General features: G+C 40.5%; 1 protein-coding gene and 1 long non-coding RNA gene across 9 annotated transcripts in view; one reads left to right on the top strand and one right to left on the bottom strand.

Annotated features, from left to right (window-relative positions):
- LOC109494314 overlaps positions 1-4,559 on the bottom strand; it is a 78,921-nt gene extending 74,362 nt beyond the window's left edge. Inside the window, exon 1 of the long non-coding RNA XR_006589756.1 lies at positions 1,656-4,559. This is a non-coding gene — a long non-coding RNA (uncharacterized LOC109494314). The remainder of the gene's footprint in view (positions 1-1,655) is intronic.
- ANKFN1 (ankyrin repeat and fibronectin type III domain containing 1) overlaps positions 1-19,115 on the top strand; it is a 603,208-nt gene that overhangs the window by 565,185 nt on the left and 18,908 nt on the right. For all 8 annotated transcript variants that reach the window (XM_045044941.1, XM_045044939.1, XM_045044940.1 and 5 more), the window contains 2 exons: positions 9,870-10,036; positions 16,170-16,383. In XM_045044941.1, coding sequence (XP_044900876.1) covers positions 9,870-10,036; positions 16,170-16,383 — 381 coding nt within the window. The remainder of the gene's footprint in view (positions 1-9,869; positions 10,037-16,169; positions 16,384-19,115) is intronic.

The raw sequence follows: 19,115 nt of genomic DNA, 5'->3' as shown, positions 1-19,115 counted from the left end.
CAACTGCCATTCTGAGACCTGGGCATCTGAATCTGAATTTATCCCTTGAGGATAAATGGATTAAGCCTCTCTGTTTCCCTTGCTCTGAGCAGGTCAGATGCCAAAAAGCTAGAATAGCAATTATTATTTTCCAGAAGAGGAAGAATTATTAAGAGAAGCCTGAATCTGATTTGCAGACCGGGACTTGAGAGTCCTGGGTCCCCTATTGTGTGACACTGGCAATCACTTAACCTTTCTGCACCTTTCTCTATCAAATGATTAATAACACTGGCCATGCCACTCTCAAGAGGCCTGGATGTGAATATGACCCCATCCAATGAGTTCCCCACCCAAAGAACATTATTAGTCCATGACATGACTGCACTGCTGTTACAAAATACAGTCTGGGTCATGGTATTTCATTTCAAGTCAATAAATATATATTAGATACCTACTGTGGAGATTCAGAGATGAGTAGGACAAAGGCTCTGCCTGCAAGGGGCTTTCAGTACAGTGGTAGGGAGTAAAATAAGGATACAAATTACTATTAAATGAGGTAGGATATGCCAAAATCGTAAGTATTAAGTGATATTGAAAAAAGAAAAGAAAACACATTTTTCTCAAATACTATAGCAGAAAGCCACCTTGGAGGACAGGATATCTGACGTGGGTGTTAAAGAATGGACAAGATGTTAACAAACATGGACAATAGGAAAAGCTTTCTTGTCAGGGGGAGCAGAATGAGCAAAGACATGGAACAGAAGATCTCAGAAAGAGTCAGGAAAGGAACAAGTGGTCCGGTTTGGCTAGATCAGAGAAATGATGTGAGGAAATAGTGGACATAGAGGTTATGGGCAAGTCATGGCCATACAGGGCAGTATCTTAAGAGTCGGGCTGAGGAATCTGTTTAAGATGGATCGAGAGCAGGGTTGGTGGATAGTTCAGGAGTTATTATAATAGTCCAATAGTAGGGTAGAAACAAAACCCCCCAAAAAGGAAACAAATACAGATTAAGAAACATCAGGAGTAATACAAAAGACTGAGCAACTGTTTGAATGAGAAAAGGTGAAATCTACAGACTTCTAGTACTCTCATGGCTTTCAGCCTCAAAGACTATGAGCATACTGCTGCCATTATCCACAGTAAGGAAATCAGAGAGGCAATGGCTGAGGGAAGAAAATGATGCTTTTAGCTCTGTCTTGAATGCGAAGTGTGAATTCATCCAAGTGGACATGTCCATTTGGCAGTAAAATGCAAGAGAGCAAGTTGGGTACTAAACAGAAATTTGGCCAGTGTCTATTAATAACAGCTGATGCCATGAAAGTTAATGATTTCCCAGGGACAGATCATTGACAGAGAAAAGACCTAAGGAAATACTTCAACGGAGAGCTGAGTGTCCATTCTGTGTGAAATGGTCATCATTGTTCCATGATTACAAGCAAAAACACTCATTGGTCTTCACAGTGACAATCAATGATTTCAGATCACTCATAATAGTGTAGGACTCCCAAGACCCTGAGGATTGACCCTCAAAGTGTCCTCTCTATCCTGCCTTCTGGGAGGCTCAAGCACTTTTCCTGGGCAGCCACACTTTGTCCTATTGCTGTTACTCTCTACAATATCCTCTCTCCACTCATTTGTTCATTAATTCAGTAAATATTTACTAAGTAACTTACCATGGGTCAGGCACTAGTCCAGGTACCAAAGAATCTGTGATGAACAAACTCCCCATGAAGCAGACATTCTTGTGGAGGAGACAAACAGTAAACAATTGAACAATCAATACTGTACATGTCAGACAGTTGTGAGGGCTATAATGAAAAACAAATTAGGGTAAGGGGCTTGAGTGAAGTGACCGGAGCTACGGTTTTGTACAGGATGACCTGGGAAGGTCTCTCTATAGAAGAAACATGTGAGGAGGGACCAGAGGTTTCCATACAGTGGGAAGAACAGGTGCAAAGGCTTTAAAGTAAGAGTGTGCTTGGCTAAAAGATCAGCGTAGGCGGTGAAGTGTACTAAGCAAGAGCAACAAAGACAGGAAATGAGATCAGAGAGTCAATGGCTAGATCATGCAGGGTCCTACAGGCCATGATAAGACCTTTGGATTATCCATGATAACTCTGGATTGTACTTTAAGTGTGCTAGAAGTCCACAAGAGAATTTTGAACAGCAGAGTAACATATTAGAAGCTCTGCAAAATCTGGTAGCCCCCCACAAAATAATAATAATAATAATAATTAATAATAATAATAATAATAATAATAATAATAATGGAAACTAAAAAGCTTAACTTTGTTTAACCTAGCAGTTTCCAAATTGACCATGATTGGAACAATTTTTGGTGTGGCACTTACAAAAAAACTAAGAAAACACACTTTAGGATATGATGCTCTAGACCACTGCTTCCCAAACTTTAATGTGTGTAAGAATCACTTGGAGAGCATGTGAAAAGAGACCTGGAGTCCCACCCCAGAGATGCTGGGACGGGGACTAGAGAATTTGTTTTTCTAACAAGCTCTCCGCTGATACTGTGCTGATACAATCCATGGACCACACTTGAAGTAGTATTGCCTAGAACACAGAGAAAAAGACATTTGAGGAATTTACAGAACTAGAGATGTAGTTATCATAGTATCATAGAATCCAAGAGGACCTATCTCTTTGACATATCTTACCTCTTCTTAATACTAAAAACAATATGACTGTAAGATACTATTCTTCATCTATGAAAGCCAAGCCATAGATCAAAGCCTGGGTCTCAATAGTTCCTGACTTTAAAATATTTTTTTCCTAGAATAAAATATACCTTCATATTCTCCTGGTCCTCCTTCATTACCATACCATTGGTGATCCAACTGATTAATGAGAACAATATAAGTTTCCAGAAAAGATCACTTGACTGGGCTTGGTTCCACTGACATACATAATTCTATTAGTCTTTTCTAGAGATCAGGAGGAAATGTTGCCAGTAGCAGGAAATTAACACACACTAGTACAATGTCTATTATACTTCAGCACCACTAGCAACAATTTTTAAAATATTTCTCAGCCTTAGTAAGAACCATGACAGACTCTATCTTATCCCCAAAAGCAATCAAAGCTTTCCACAAGAAAATTATCATACTTCTTCCATTAGACTTTAGCCCACTAAGCATTTAATAACAATTTCTATAGGAACTTCTAAGAGCTTACTATATAGTGGGCCTAAGCCCTCAAGAAAGATGCTAAGCAATTTTTACTTGTTTTTTACAAGTAGGGACTTCTGTCTTCCATTGATAGATCCATAGTAAAAGATCAACAGACACACTAAGCACTTCTGAGAAAGAGAACGTTACTGAAAATTCAATCAGAACTCAGAAAATCGTAAGAACACAGGAATTTTAAATGAAACTTGAAAAGGTGCAAGTTACTGGCACAGGTAAATTATAAAAAAGTTTACACTGTATTTCCGTTTGACTTGTACAAGTCACCCCTGTCCCAACAAAAGGATATGAGATTTGGCAAAGTGACCACGTTCCTGACAGCAGCCTGATTGATCACAGATAACTTGCTAACCAGCTACGGAAAACTGTCCGCGCCTATTCTAGCACTAAATAGATCTAGTAAGGACAAAATGATAAAGGAGCTTAGCCCTCTGTCTCCTCGAGTAAACACTAGACTGGGGCAAACCCATAGGCTATTCTCTCACAGGATTACTTGTAGGGGACAAGGAGACTGTCACGGAGATATCGTGAGATCTCTGTGAGAAAGGTGGAGCTAAGGCAAGGTGGTACAAGGTCCAGTCTACTCCCTCTGCTTAGCCTGAGAGCTGACACTCCGCCCATCCCATCCTTTGGATAGGAGCAGGATAGCACTCAGCGGCAGTAACAAAGCACGTGCCTGGGGACTGACAAGGGTCACTATTTAAACTGTTCCCAGAAACAAAAGGAAAAAGCCGTGTCATGAGCTCTTAGAAATTCTGTCTAATGATGTGCCATCTTGAGGATTTGCCTCGCCTGCACTGAGGAGGTGGCCCTGTCCTGACCCTATGGGCAGTCACAGTTGACAGCAGGCCCATGATAAGAAAAGTTGAATTTATTTATTTCCTTGGCTCTGTGACTCAAGCTGATTGGACTAGCAAGATTATAAAACTGGGGGATTTTTAAAAAACAGTTTGAAGCCTGGTATATATTTCATACTTAAGTGTTTGGCTGCATTTTTCATTCAACAAACATTTCCTAGTTTCCACTGTATGCCAAGTACTGTGCTGGGGCTGAACATACAGATGTTAATAAGACAAAGTCTGCCCACCAGAAGCCTAGAACCCAGTAGAGGATACAGAAATCTATACCAAAAGTCCCAATATAATGAAAGCCTGGCTATAAAAGGTGGGCTATTGAACTTCAAAGGAAAGACACCTAATCCTTCCTTAAAGAAATAATATTTGAGCTAGATCTTGAATTAGAAAGAAACATCCAAAAAGGGGGGAGGGGGGGGCGCCTTGGTGGCTCAGTCAGTTAAGGGTCCAACTTTGGCTCAGGTCATGATCTCACGATTCGTTGAGTTCAAGCCCCACATCAGGCCCTCTACTATCGGCATGGAGCCCACTTTGAATCCTCTGTCCCCCTCTCTCTGCCCCTCCCCCACTCATTCCCTCTAAATAAATAAATAAATAAGTAAACAAAAAAATGAACTTCAAAAAATATAGTGAGGGGCGCCTGGGTGGCTCAGTCGGTTGGGTGGCTGACTACAGCTCAGGTCATGATCTCGTGGTCGGTGAGTTCAAGCCCCACGTCAGGCTCTGGGCGGACAGCTCGGAGCCTGGAGCCTACTTCGGATTCTGTGTCTCCCCCTCTCTCTGCTCCTTCCCTGCTTGCTCTCTGTCTCTCTCTCTCTCAAAAATAATAAACATTAAATATATATATATATATATGCACACACACACATACACACACATATATATATATACACACACACACACACACACACACACACTTATATAGGGCGCCTGGGTGGCTCAGTCGGTTAAGTATCTGACTTCAGCTCAGGTCATGATCTCACGGTTTGTGAGTTCAAGCCCCACATCGGGCTCTGTGCTGACAGCTCAGAGCCTGGAACCTGCTTCGGATTCTGTGTCTGATTCTCCCTCTGCCCCTCCCCCATATGTGCTCTGTCTGCCTCTGCCTCTCAAAAATAAATAAATGTAAAAAAAAAAATTTAATATATATATATTTAGAAAAAAAGAAACATTCAGAAAAGGAAAGGAAAGGCAGAGCTAAAAAGGAAAATCATTTTAAACAGAAGGAACAACATGCACAAAGGCTTAAAAACCTGAGGAAATGCAGTCCAATTAAGTACACTCTTAGTGGCTCATTATGCCAGATGCTTAAGGCACCTGAAAAGAGTGACAGGAGATGAAACTAAATATTAAAAAGGTCAGAATCACAAAGGGCTACCTATGCCATCCTAAAGAAGTTAGATTTTATCATGTAGGCAATGGGAAGTCATGAAAAGATTTTTTAAAAAGGAATAATATGGTCTTACTGGATTTTAGCAGCTCTGTGGAAGATGGATTGCAGAACAGCAAAAGCGAGGGCAGGGGGTGCTGGGGCTAGAGTCAACGAGACAGCTGAGAGAGTGGTCCAGGTGGCAATGATAAGAGCCGGAACCAAAACTGCCACAGGAGGGGTGTAGAAGAGAAAGCAGAGGCAAGAGGAACTTAGGAGTTAAAATCAACAGGACTTTGTGATTGATCTAATGTGGTTGAAGAGCAAGGTGAAGGAGCCACAGAGTCTGAATAGGGTGCTGAGATGGATAATGTTGCCATCTACCAAAATAGGAAAGATGAGGGGAGGAACAGGTTTGGGGGAGGGTAAAGATGATGAGTTCAGTTTGACAAATGATGAGTTTTGAGGTGCCTGTGGGATATCCAGGCATTGAGCCTAATGGAATCCAGGCCACAGGCTTACAAGAAATGGCACAGTCTCAACCCTCATTCCTAAGGCCCATTTTTCATGATTTAGGATACCATTCCTGAATTCCAACTGTCAACTCCTTCACTACCAGGAATCTTTAGAGGGGCATCTTGTGCCCGGGTTCTTTCCGACACCTTGGCAAAGAAGTCATGGAACTAAATTCACCCCCGGAGGTAACCGTATTGATTTTTTAGCTTCTAAACTAGGCTCCATGACCCAGACTTATTAGGATTTTACTAAGTTAAAGATCTTAAGAAGAATATTCTACTCTCAATCCTGTTCTAATATTCTAACTCGAAATGCCTCATTCTTTCTAAAGGGTTGGGGCAAGGGTGTGAAGAAAAAATTATTTTGCTTATGATATGTGCTACATGCTGTGATGGGCACTGTAAGTATACGATATGAGTTAATCATAAGCAGGCATTACTATCAGTCTTAGATGTGGGAAAATTGAGGCTCCCAGAGATTACATGCCCACTGCCACGCAGGTAGGAACTGACAGAACTATGATTCAAACCCAATTCTGACACCTAAACGCAAGTACTTTCTACTCTATGATACTCCTAATCCAACTTCTAGTGTTGGTGCTGAATGCATTTTAGTCTGTCACTATCTTATATGCAAAAAAGAGGGAGAGAAAAAAAACACCGCAGAAAATTAGACATAGTATATAAATTACTAACAAATCATGTGGTCCAGATAATGCATTGTTGTACCCTTATACCATTCTGTCTGTTAAATGCATGTGATTCACATTAGAAAAAAAATTAGAAGCTTCCAGTCTATCCTCCCCTTCTCTGTGATGGCTACCAAATGTATCATTGCTAAACCACAAAAGACTATGTTAAAGTAACATTTGTTAAAGTAACATTAAAGGCTCTGGATAAAAACCACTAGTGCGGGAAAGTGAGGCGCTGTAGTTGAAAGGTCCTTACAGCTCACTGTGGTGAGTGGCACGGGGTGGGAGGGGTTGGTGTGGGCACTGTGAGACCACCCACTGATCCAAGGCTCCTACCACAAGGAGACACAACAAGAGAAAGTTATGGACACCCTGGCGTTTTAGAATTCATATGGGACTGATAGTGTTTCTTTTAAAGAAATTCTTTAGTGCCTCTCCCTAATCTCCCTATCTTCATATTTTAGAGAGAAGAGAAAAAACGGATTTTTTTTTTCTTTTCTTTATTTCCTTTCTTTTTTTTCCAACTTGGTTTGGAAAGGCAGACTGTGAGACACTTCACTCTCTTCACTCTCCAGCCAAGAGAGGACATCTGTCAAGTGCTAACAGGATATAATCCCTCCTTGAAAGGCATAAAGACACATTCAGGGAGTTACAAGGGTCAAGAGTAAGCTACGAAGTAATGGTGACTCTTTCCTGTAGAACTGCCAGCAAATATCACAGACCTGAAATACACCTTTCAAAACAGGAAAATCAAGAGCACAGAGACAGAGGGAAAGAGGACACTTTGGAGGAAGGGTCTGCCCTCTTCCGACCAGGATATGCATTTTTTTGTTGTTGTTCATTCAATCAATAAACATCAATTGAGAAGTTATAATGTTCCAGATTTTGAGGAAATAAAAATAGGAGACATGACTGTTGCCCTCCCAGAAATCACAGTCTAATACCAAGGCATTCAAGTAAACACGTAATTATAATCAAGCAGGGTAAGTGTCCCGATACATTTAGAAACAAGTGCTCCAGGAGCACAAAAGAGAAACTAATTCCACCTGCAGAGGAAGAGGTGTCAGTGAAGATTTCACTGCAGAGAAGACACAGTTTTAAACTGGATCTTAGAGTATCAGAAGAAGCTGACCTGAGGATATTGGTGTGACCTGAAGACACTGGTAGGAAAGGGTATTTGAGGACAAGGAAAAGGCATGTGCGAAAGTATGGAAGTGTAACAAGACTTGTAATAAATTCAGCCTGATCGAAGTTTAGGATCAACTCGAGTGGAGGGTGAAGGGTGGCTGCATGATAGAAGGAAGATATGATTGAAGATATATTCAAATCCTATATCGCAAGGTTCTTTCCTTATGGTGATAAGAGGTTTGGGGAGCATGGGTGGCTCAGTCAGTTAAGCATCTGACTTCAGCCCAGGTCATGATCTCATGGTTCGTGGGTTCAAGCCATGCGTTGGGCCTCTGGGCTGACAGCCTGGAGCCTGGAGCCTGCTCTGGATTCTGTGTCTCTCTCTATCTCTGTCCCTCTCCCGCTCATGCTCGCTCGCACTCTCTCTCTCTCTCTCTCTCTCTCAAAAATAAATATTAAAAAATGTTTTAAAAAGAGGTTTGATTTTTGTCCTGAAGTCAAGAAGGAGCTCTGTAGAAGTCTTTAAGCAGGGAAATAGCATGAAAAGTAGGTGTTTTGGGAGAAGTTCAATAGTTTGTCATTTCCAGAGAGGTTCCATGAAATTAGTTCTTCTATGAAATTAGTTAGGCAAAGAAGTGCTGCACAGGAAGTGGGAAGGAAGGATCTGATGATACCAGAGAGAAAAACCAAGCCTAGAACTGAGAAACACCTCCTTTAAATGGTGCACACTTGGAATAAGGATGATCCACAGAAGCCCTCACTCCACTCTTCTCTTCTACTTCCATATGAGGAAACACAAACAGAGCAGATTATCCTTACACACACCAGAGATTCATCCTAGGAGGAAATCAAGCAAGCAAGTAGGCAGCGGTAAGATGGAAATCGTAAGGTGCACAGAAATCTCTCACTCTACAGAGAAGTAGGGCTTCCTACTGAGGTGTGGAGATGACAAGATGCCTCGTTTTAAGGTAGTGTGGTTTTAGCTTCCCTAAATGTCCAGGTCTAGGTCTTTGGAATCAAAAGCAAAGAGGCCCAAGGGCAGCAATTAGATGTTCTTCCTAGAATTCTTCACTAAAGAAGCCAGAATAGAAATGTTTCCACCAATTTTGGAGTTATAACAGCCCTATTTCCAAAGCATGGAACAAACTAGGAAAGTCAGAGACACACAGAGTAAATGAGGTTCCTGGAAAGTGAGTCTGCAAATTCAACAATGGCCAGGAAGAAACTGGTACTACACTATGATTCAGGATGCTTTCCTCAGCCCACTGGAATCTAATGTTATGGTATGTGATCAGAGCCAGGTAGAGAAGGATGGAAAATCTGATCACCTCAGGGTACCTGCATGAGGCTGAGTCCCACACTCCTCTCTCCCTCCTCCAAGATGGAGAGAAACGTTAGACTATTTCCCCTGGCCTCTGGCCCATTATCTTTTGAGAGAGGAAGGCCAAGTCTGCCAAAGACAAAAATGGTCTATCTCCTTCCAGGGCAGCTGGGAAGCAGAGAGGCAGGAGAAGGATCAAAACCCATCATACCAGGTCCTCTGGGAAGTTTTCCAGCCAGACAAAAGATAGCCTGAGAGAAGTATGCCTTGCATACAAGGACTTTTGGCCTTGAAAAGAAGCATATAAGATACTTACTGGAAACCAGACATGGAAACCAAAACTAGGTTGCAAATTGCTACTTGACTTCTTTTTCCCTTTAAAGTGATAAGCAAATTTATTTTCTCAGAAATGAATATATATATATATATATATATATATATATATATATATATATATTCACACACACAGATACATAGAGAGGGATATATATAGATAGATATATAGATATAGATATATATACTTACACACAGCCTCAACTTTAGGAGCTGAACATAAACTGCAGCTTGAGCCAACCCCACTTCCCCATGCCTTACCAGGACTTGGTAAACCTTAAAAGGGAATACTGTCTGACTAAAGCCAGACAACTGGCCCCTAAAGAGCACATTTATAATTTATTTATGGCTTAATATTTTCCACTGATAGGATTAATAAATCATGTTTTCATTCAACTTGTTTTCTCTGAGGTATGAATTTCTCTATTTTGATACCAGATCTTAACATGTTTTATTTTGCTTGTCCATTTTCCAGTTCATTTTTGCAGCTACAGGGAGAAATTTATTAGTCTGTATTGCCGCCTTTCTGCTGTTGTGGAGCTGGATTCTCTGAATACCCAACAGTCCCTGAGGGAAGCCATCTCAGACAGCGAGGTTGCAGCTGCCAAACAAAGACACCAGCAAGTGTTAGATTTCATTCAGGTAATCGTTTATTTCTTCTGAGGTGGAAGGAAGGAAGAAGTGGCAGGGTGGAGGGAATGAGAACCAAGCATGAGAAAGAACAGCAATCTGGGTTTACTTAAAGACAACAGTATGCAAGAGCCTGTTGATTTGGTTAAAATGTGGAGTTTAGGAAGATGTGAGTTTTTAAACAAAGGCTTAAGAAAGAGCTACATATAAATCACAGTGTTACTAAGGACTGCATCAGTCACTATGGTGGGTAGAGGTGGATTCCCATATTGGAGAGAAAAACCACTGCCAGAGGAAGTAGTGATCAGATTAGTATTCTTACCTGGGAGCCCACTGATAATTCTAACAGAAAGAAAAATTGTATTAACTCAATATCCCAGAGAAAACAGAGAAGATGACCCACCAGTTTATGTTAACTCAAATCCAATTGGACCTGAGATTCCCCATGGTTTACACTTCTTTCTGGCAGAGCTGACGCTTTAATGTGTGGCTACAGGGGCCAGAAAATGTGCTCCCTGTCTATGGTCTAAGTGACACCTCAGGTTCTTGTGACAGGGGCACTAATTAATTATCAAGACAATTTGAATCTCGCCTGAAATTGCCTCTAAGTCCTTTGGACAAATCTTATGATCTTTCTGCCTATATTACCCAAGTCACAAAATGAGTATAATAGTAATATCCCATGATAAATATCACTATGATACATGTTCAGTTCAATTTGGTAAATATTTGTTGAACATGCAGATGGCAGGCACTGCAAGAGAGATACCGAGTTGAATAAGATATGGTCCCTGACTGTAAGGAGTTTAAAATCCAGTAGGATAGACGAGAAATGTGTATAAATACTGTTTTTAAAATGAGTTAGGTGCCAAAAGAAAAGTACCAAAAAAAATCTTTTTTTGTCAACACAAAGAAGTAAAAATTTACTTATATTTTTGGGTATAAGAAAAGTAGCCATAGAAGATGTAACTGATACCCAAGCTGGGTCTGGAGGGACAGGTTGGACTACAGTAAGAGGCATTCAAAGCAAAAGTATAAACAGATAAGGCAGGAAGAATAGAAAAATGGTATTTTGGGAATAATAAGTAGTCACTTGGTTGGGGCATAAATTGAGTGAAGGTAGTGAGAAAGTAGGCAGGAATGAAAGGAGCAATGAGATCAGATCACAGGGCTTTATTAAAGGCTATGGTAAGAAATTTGTACTTTATTCTGTAGGTAAGAGGGCCCTAGCCAAAGTCTTGGAGAAAGTAAGTTATAGGCCCTCATAGCTACTTAGGATAGATTCAAGGTGAGGAATAGTCCTTTGCAGTGGTATGGACATACTGGTTATTTCTTGTAAACACTCATTCTCATTGGCTATGCTCACTAGATAATTTGCATATCATTCCTGGATTTAAGGGGAAGACCAAAAGTAGGTAAATCAAATATGAAGCTATTACAATCATTCAGGAGAGAAATGCTGTGTCCTCTGTGTCCAACCTCCTAATCTGTAAAATAGGGAAGGTAATACTACCACTAGCACATAGTGTTACTGAAAGAATTCTAAAAGATAGCACATGTAAAGCGCTGAGCACACTGCCTGCACATAGTAAGTACGCAGTAAACTATGTATTCATTTATTCATTAATAAGTAGGAAAAATGCTCTGATTTGGAACTTACTGAGAACTCAGGAAGACGATATTATAATACACTCGCAAAGTGGTGAGCAGACAAATCTTATTCTACTTCTCCCGCTCTGTAAATGAGATACCTTAGACGACCTCTCAGACTAAAGAAATAAACCTTTTAATAAATCACATGTTTCCTTAACCTGAGAACGTGGTGTTCAAAAATTCAAACATTTATGGCATTTATTTCATTTCCAGTAAACGTGCAACATCGATATGGGGAAGGGGCAGGAAAGGGAAGAATGAGGCATGAGAATAGGAAAGACCGGCTTATCTTTTGAACCCAATATAATGGACATGGAGCAGAAGAAAACAATGACCAGAAATCAATAAGCATACATTTTTAGTCCTGAGTTCTACCTATAGGCCTTGGAGTAATGGACAATTTGTTTGCTCTCCAGGGCCCCAATTTTCTCGTATGTAAAATGAAAGATTTGGACTGAATGACTTTGAAGGGCCTGGTTGGCCCTAATATTTCATGACTTCTTTAACAACCATAAATATTTTTAGAGAAACACTTCTATAACCATGCCTTAGGTTCTGTTTCTGCTTTTATTCCACTTAAGCCTCCCTGAATCCAGTGTGTTAATCCAACAAGAAAGCTGACTTTTTGCAGTCTTTCTCAGTCGCAGACCCCTCAGGACTTCCTGGCTCCATTCTTACTCTTACTCCCACTCTTACTCCTTGCTCCATTCTTTTTCACCTAGCTTAGGGCTCCATTGCCTCTTTCTCTTTTCCCTTTCATCACACCATTAAGTGGGATGGATAAAGGCAGCCCCGGCCAGCAATTCTTCAAAATTGCAGCCCATTCTAGTCTCCCAAAGCAGGTAACTTGAGAGCCCCCTCTACATACTCTCCTTCCAGCCAGCCAGGTACACGTAGACTTGGATAAAAGCCAATTCCCAAAGGGTTCAAAAAATCACTTCTACGCCAGGGTAAACCCAGATCATCTCCTGTACCCAGGCCTTCAGTGGGCTGCTTTGCTCCATCCAACGTAGATAACTTCACTGACTAGAGATAATGCAGTATCATCTCTCCCCTTATCTACGTTGGGTTTCTCAATCCGCTCTCCCACTCAGAATGAAAACCAGCTGCAGCCACTCACCCGCTGGCATTCACAGCTCAGCCCACCACACACCATAACCTGCAGAGGCAACCGCCAGCCACGAGAGCATTTGTATGATTCCAGATCTAAGACAGTGTTGAAGTCACTACACAAACCAAACACTGTAAAGAGCAAGGGAGTCTATGTAAATATGGTGAGGAAAAGAAGCCAAAGAGTGCAGCCAGAAAAGGGGAGGGCCTGGACCAGGGGAGGTGTAGAAACTCATAGATAAGGCATACAGGTTTTATAGACAGCACACACAGCAGAAATGTCACAGTGTAGAGACTTGGAGCTTGGCATATTTTGAGCTGCTAAAGCCTAAAGGGCAATTAGGCTATAATTTATACGCTGTAATGCTTCAAATGCTCCTAAGCTGTAATAGAAACACAGCTCATTAAATATAGCCAATCTATCATCCCCTCAAGCACCTTGTAACTGTGCTGTGAGAAAACCAATCACCTTTACATTTTAATAAAAATATTATCTTGCCTGAGCACAGAGAAAGGGTGTAATTTATGGGATGAAAACCAAAAATTTTAAAGGGCAGGGTGAGAAATGGATGCAGAACTTTTAACCAACAGACCTAGGGAGTTCATGGTCTTTCTTTTTAAAAATGTGTCAGCAAGTCTTTAGAAGCTGAATTTGGACCTTAAAATCAGGGGGATTATGTTGTCAGTTATTTTTAGATCAACAGTATAAGGTAAAATGGGTGAAAATTGTACTGCTTTTAGAGCTACTTAGCTAAGTCTGCTAAACTCAGGCCACGGGCCTCCCTGTACAAATGTTTTACATTTTTATTCAGTTAATACTTCTCCACTTCATCACCGAGAAAAAATAACAAATAAACATTGTTTATACAGACAATTTTAAAATCTATACGCTAAATCTCACTATCCATCCTCAGCAATAAGGCTGAAATAATCTTATCCAAAGAGAGTATGTGGATTATTAATAATTGTATTAGTTTCTTAGGGCTGCTGAGACAAATTGCCACAAGCCAGGTGACTTAAAACAACAGAAACTTATTCTTCCACAGTTCTGGAGACTGGAAGTATGAAACCAAGGTGTTGGTCAGGCCATAGTCCCTCTGGAGGCTCTAGGGAAGAACATGTTCTCTGCTTCTGCCAGCTTCTGGTGGCTGCTGCCATTCCTTGACTTGTGGCCACATCACTTCAATCTCTTGCTCTGTGGTCACACTGCCTCCTTCTCTTCTGTCTGCCAATCTCACTCTGCCTCACTCTTGTAAGAATGTCTTTATGAGGACATTTGTCATTGGAATAGAGTCCAGCCCAATAATCCAAGATAAACTTCCTTCTCAAAATCCTTAACTGAATCACCCAGTTTGGCAGACAAGGTAATATTTACTCTTCTATCATAGAAGGCAATATTCACAAATTCCAGGGATTAGGACATGGGCATATCTTGGGGGAGGCCACATTCAGCTTCATACAATAATCATGATTGTCATTTTAACAACTTAAAACTTTACAACAATGTATACTTTATACAGTGCACTATCTACATTATCTTACTTAATACTCATAATAACTGTGTTGGGGGGTAGAGATGTAAAGAATTAGGTAACCATTCATTCATTCATTCACTCACTGAGCAATCACTATTGAGTAGCTACTCTTTGCACAGCCAAAAACAAAAGACAGAAATGCACAGTTCCTGTCCTTAGAAGGCACTCTAAAAGCTGTCCACAGTCAGTAGTGCCTTTCAGATAACTTTGAGACAAGAGTGCTACATGAGGTAGGACCAGTAGAAGCCAGCTGAGAGAGCAACAATCCCAACAAGAAAATCTGTCCAAGTCTCCTCTAGGATTCCCACTTTGGTTTTACCTGCTGAACTTCAGTTCGCCCCCTTTACAATGCTCCATGCGTCCTCATGACCTGCTGACTCTCCTGCCCAACTCACTGCCTAACAAAGGCTGAAGCTCAACCCGATGCTTTCATTACCAGCCCTGAATACTCTGCCAAATCCAGAATAGAAAGCAATGGACAATGGCTCTTGACCACACTAGTTCACTCTAGCTTGCCTGTCACTCTGAACATGGCAGTCTATCACAGTTTCAGACTCTACTCTGTGTTGTGGATATTCTTAAAGACTATTCTTTAAGTACAGATTAATCTTTAAAACTTCTATAATCAGCCCTTAACCTTGCAGTATTCATACAATTAACATCTTCTACCTGGAAGTTGAGTGCCACCAATTTTCCAAATGCCCTTCAAAAATAAATCACAAAGTGTCAGAGCTAAAAGGGACCTTAGGCATCATCTAGTCCAACCTCCTCTTTTTACAGTTCAGTAAATGGTCCAGAAGTTAATGGCTTGCCAAAGGCACCCAAGTGAAATTAGACACAAAGCCTATCACAAGCTCCAGGGTCCCATGAAAAAAATGTATAACTAACATCCCCTCCTTGGAAAGTCAGAATAACCAGCAAGTTTATGGCCAGTGCCTATTAAGATCTGGGAGACTGTCATCCACAGAGGCAGACTTTTATTTACACTAATATGCTTCAGAAAAACGACAATTGTACTCTATAATGAAAATATTGTTGAATTTACTTTGGTAATTTTCTGATAACCCTGAAACCAAAATGGTAACAACATAGAATGGACTACCCTAAAAATGTAAGGATATTTTAACTACTTAGGAATAAGCTATTTAAACTGTTTTGTACTTCAGAAGCACTTATTTTATATGTACGAAAGTAGTAAGTTTAATACATAAAGTTATTTCTTTTCTATTAAAATAGATCCAAGAATCTCTGCTTAGCAAAATATTCCAGTAATGCTGTGCTTTTCTATTTCGTATAGAAGAACTAAAATTGCATTTCTTTCTTCAAATATTCTGAAATTTAGACTTTATCATATCCCTTCCTCACAATACCCTAATGAGGAATATTTCATCTTAAGCTGAGAATTAATAACACTTCATATGTGTGAGAAATGTACTCTGCAGTACAAAGCACTTACAAATTCATCATTTCACCCAATCATCATAGCAGTCCTATGATATAAAAAAAGATATGTAAAAAGGTTTTGTCTACATTCACAAATAAGGCAACAGAGGCTGAAAGAGGCCTAGTGACTTGCCAAAGGTTATTACAGAGCTAAAAGTGGGGGTCCCAGCTGGAATTCAGATCTTCCACGACTTGCACCAGATGATATAGCCTCTCAGGTAAAAATATGCAAGGCACAAGAGATGATAAAGAACAGGATTTTCTGGCTTAGCAAACCTACGTTGAAAATATTTTACTCAAAACCAGTACTGTGGAAAATGTATCATCTTGGATTCTCAGGGAAACTTGCTCTTTTTTCAAATCTGTTTGACAAACTTAAAGTCTTTTATAATTTCATTCCAAAGCAAATAGATGAAGTTTGGCGCGAAATGAGATGGATCATGGATGCTCTACAGTATGCAAGATACAAACAGCCAGTTTGTGGCTTACCCATCACGAAGCTGACAGACCCCTCAGATGGGCAGAACCTCAAGAAGATCAACTCTACATCCTCACATATCGACTGTCTTGCATCCCCATCCCCATCCCCAGAGATGCACAGAAGAAAGGCTGTGAGTGGTAAGCAATGAGATCTAAAGACCCGTATTTCAGTCACCAGACTCTTGGTCCTATCTCCACTAATGAGGCTCTTTTTATGGTGAGGCATTGGTCTCAGTAAGCAGGAGGAAACACTATATAGTGGTAAGAGTCTAAAAGCAGAGAGGGATCAAAATCAGAACAGTGGAGGGATAGGAAACTAGGGCAATAACCTGAGATTAACTCCATCCAGCAGTGGAGAAGCTTTAGTCCAGTTCTAGCCTGAGTTTCCCAGATATAAAAGGACACAGAGCAGGGACAGGGCCTCAGAAATGCAGAATGGGGACTGATATGGTGCCAAGTGTGGACCAAGTCAGCCAAGGGAATCTGACCAAAACCAAGTAAGGAAGGAGATAAGGCCCAGCCTCTAGTAAATAGACACTGGACAATAAAGAGGCAGGACGTAGGTCCCAGCCTGGAGAAAAGTTCAGGGCGAACTCACCCAGCATAGCACCAGTGTCCTGGGGTGGAAGATGAGAAAGAAAGAAATCTTGGATAAATAGAATCCTGACCCCTGGGGCGCCTGGGTGGCTCAGTCGGTTAAGCGTCCAACTTCAGCTCAGGTTATGACCTCATGGTTCCTGTGTTCAGGCCCTGCGTCAGGCTCTGTGTTGACAGCTCAGAGCCTGGAGCCTGCAGATTCTGTGTCTCTCTGCCCATCCCCTGCTTGCGCTCTGTCTCTTTCTCTCTCAAAAATAAACAAAAAAAATTTTTTTAATAAAAATAAATAAAAAATAAAGCATCCTGACCCTGAAGCCAAATAAGTAGGTTGGCCTCATCATGGATAAAACAAGCAGGAGACAACTTTCAGGCAGGCTGTAGGAGACACCTGGCACATCACCTCTATTCTTGGGAATGGAGTTTGGAGTTTACAAGGAAATGCTGAGAACAAAACATGGCTGGGTTAACACAGAGTTCTACAAAATACCTCTGGCTTATAAATAGAAAGCATACTAATCAAAGGCAATATAATTTTTAGGATATGTTGAGACTAGTGCCATTTTCTAGTCAATTAAAATAATGGCAAAGCATCTTTCTTGATTCTATAGCTTATAAAAGCTCCCAATTCTGTAAGCTTTACAACAACAAGAATTAACATTTTTAACAAACAGTTCTGAAATATGGGCTTGTCCCATAGGGGGCAGCATGGTGTAGCTGAAACAGCTTGGGCTAAGAAATCAGAGACCTGGATTCAAATCCCAGACAATAAATTGTAGGTATCACATTTGATGTTATTACTCTTATTATAGAAAACTTTAGTGGGGATGTAAACCTTTTCTATAAGTAAGCTTATGTATGCTCCTATATTTTAAAAACGTCAGTGTCCTAAAAATCAAAACTTGGCAAATGAAGAACTTGAGAGACAGCTAATTTACATTCCCAAAGGATTCTATGATTTACCCAATAATTTTTTAAAGAACTCTGTTAGTAGATTTCCTCAAGTGAGTTTTGTAGATTCCCACTTAGCTGGACATACAAATGAAATGCCATCCCTGCCATAAGCTAGTTTAGTGGGGGAGACAGATACATTAACAAAATTTCATGGTAACTGCATATATGCTATGATGAGGAAATGTGTAGGGTGCTGTGAAGTCTATCGGATGTGTTAACCATAAACCATAAGATCAAAGAGACCTTCCTGGAGGGGAGATGGGGTGACAAAATACTGAAGGATAAGCAGGAGTTGAGCCAAAAAAGAGGAAAGAGGAGAGCACTTATGGGCAAAGGAAGCAGAGTATGCAGCTGTATTGTAGTTCAGGGAATTGTACGCAGTCTGGCTGAACTCAGGATCCAAGAACATTGTTTAGCCTTTTTATTTTCTCATTAAAAAAATACTTATTGGTTATCCACCAATAACTTCAGGTACTTCTTGTACTCTTGAGGTAATAGGGAGGGATATAGTGATAAAGTAAAGTTTCCACTTCCATAGAGCTTACATTCTAGAAAAAAATGGTAATGAAAACGTAAACAAACAAGATAATTTCAGAAAGTGAAAAACTTCCAATATATAATGCAAAACAGGAATCAAGATGAGCAGGGGAGATGAGCAGGGAGAAGGGAGAGTGTTGAATTCACTAAGATGATCAACAGAGACCTATCTGTGAAGATTACATTTGAAGCAACCACAGAAAACGGAGCCAGTAATGCAAAGATCTGGAGTTGGAATATTCCAGGCAATAAAACAGCAATAGGCCCTGAAGTGGGTCAGGGATGAAAGAAAGCCAAAGTCACTGGAGCAGAACAAATAAAGGGGCTACTGGTGAGAGAGAAGGTAGAGAAAAAGGCAGGGGCCAGACCAGGCAGGGGCAAGATAAGAAGTTTGGATTTTATTCCACTTGTGATGGAAAGCCACTGGAAACTTTTAAGCAAGGATTGATGTGGTCTGAATTACTCTTTAAAATCAAATCTGGCTTTTGTACGAAGAGACCAGAGTGGGACAATACTGGAATCAAGGAGATCAATTATAAAGCTAGCAACAGAGGGATACCAAGTCTTCTGGCTTGAATGTCTCTGGATATCATGATGCCATTTACGAAAAAAAAAAAAAGTTAGGAGAAACAAGCTTGGGTAGTTGGGCATGTTGAATCTGAGTTAGTTTCAGGACATTCCACACAAAAAGAAACATGCAATAGAAAAGGATTATGGGATCTGGAGCTCAGGAAAGAGAAGTGGACTAATAACATGGATTTAAGAATTGTTGACATACGAATGAT

Source organism: Felis catus, chromosome E1, assembly GCF_018350175.1.
Source record: "Felis catus isolate Fca126 chromosome E1, F.catus_Fca126_mat1.0, whole genome shotgun sequence".
In the NCBI taxonomy this organism is placed as follows: domain Eukaryota; kingdom Metazoa; phylum Chordata; class Mammalia; order Carnivora; family Felidae; genus Felis; species Felis catus.
The sequence above is the reverse complement of the archived record's forward strand: the minus strand, read 5'-3'. Positions and strand labels throughout refer to the sequence as shown.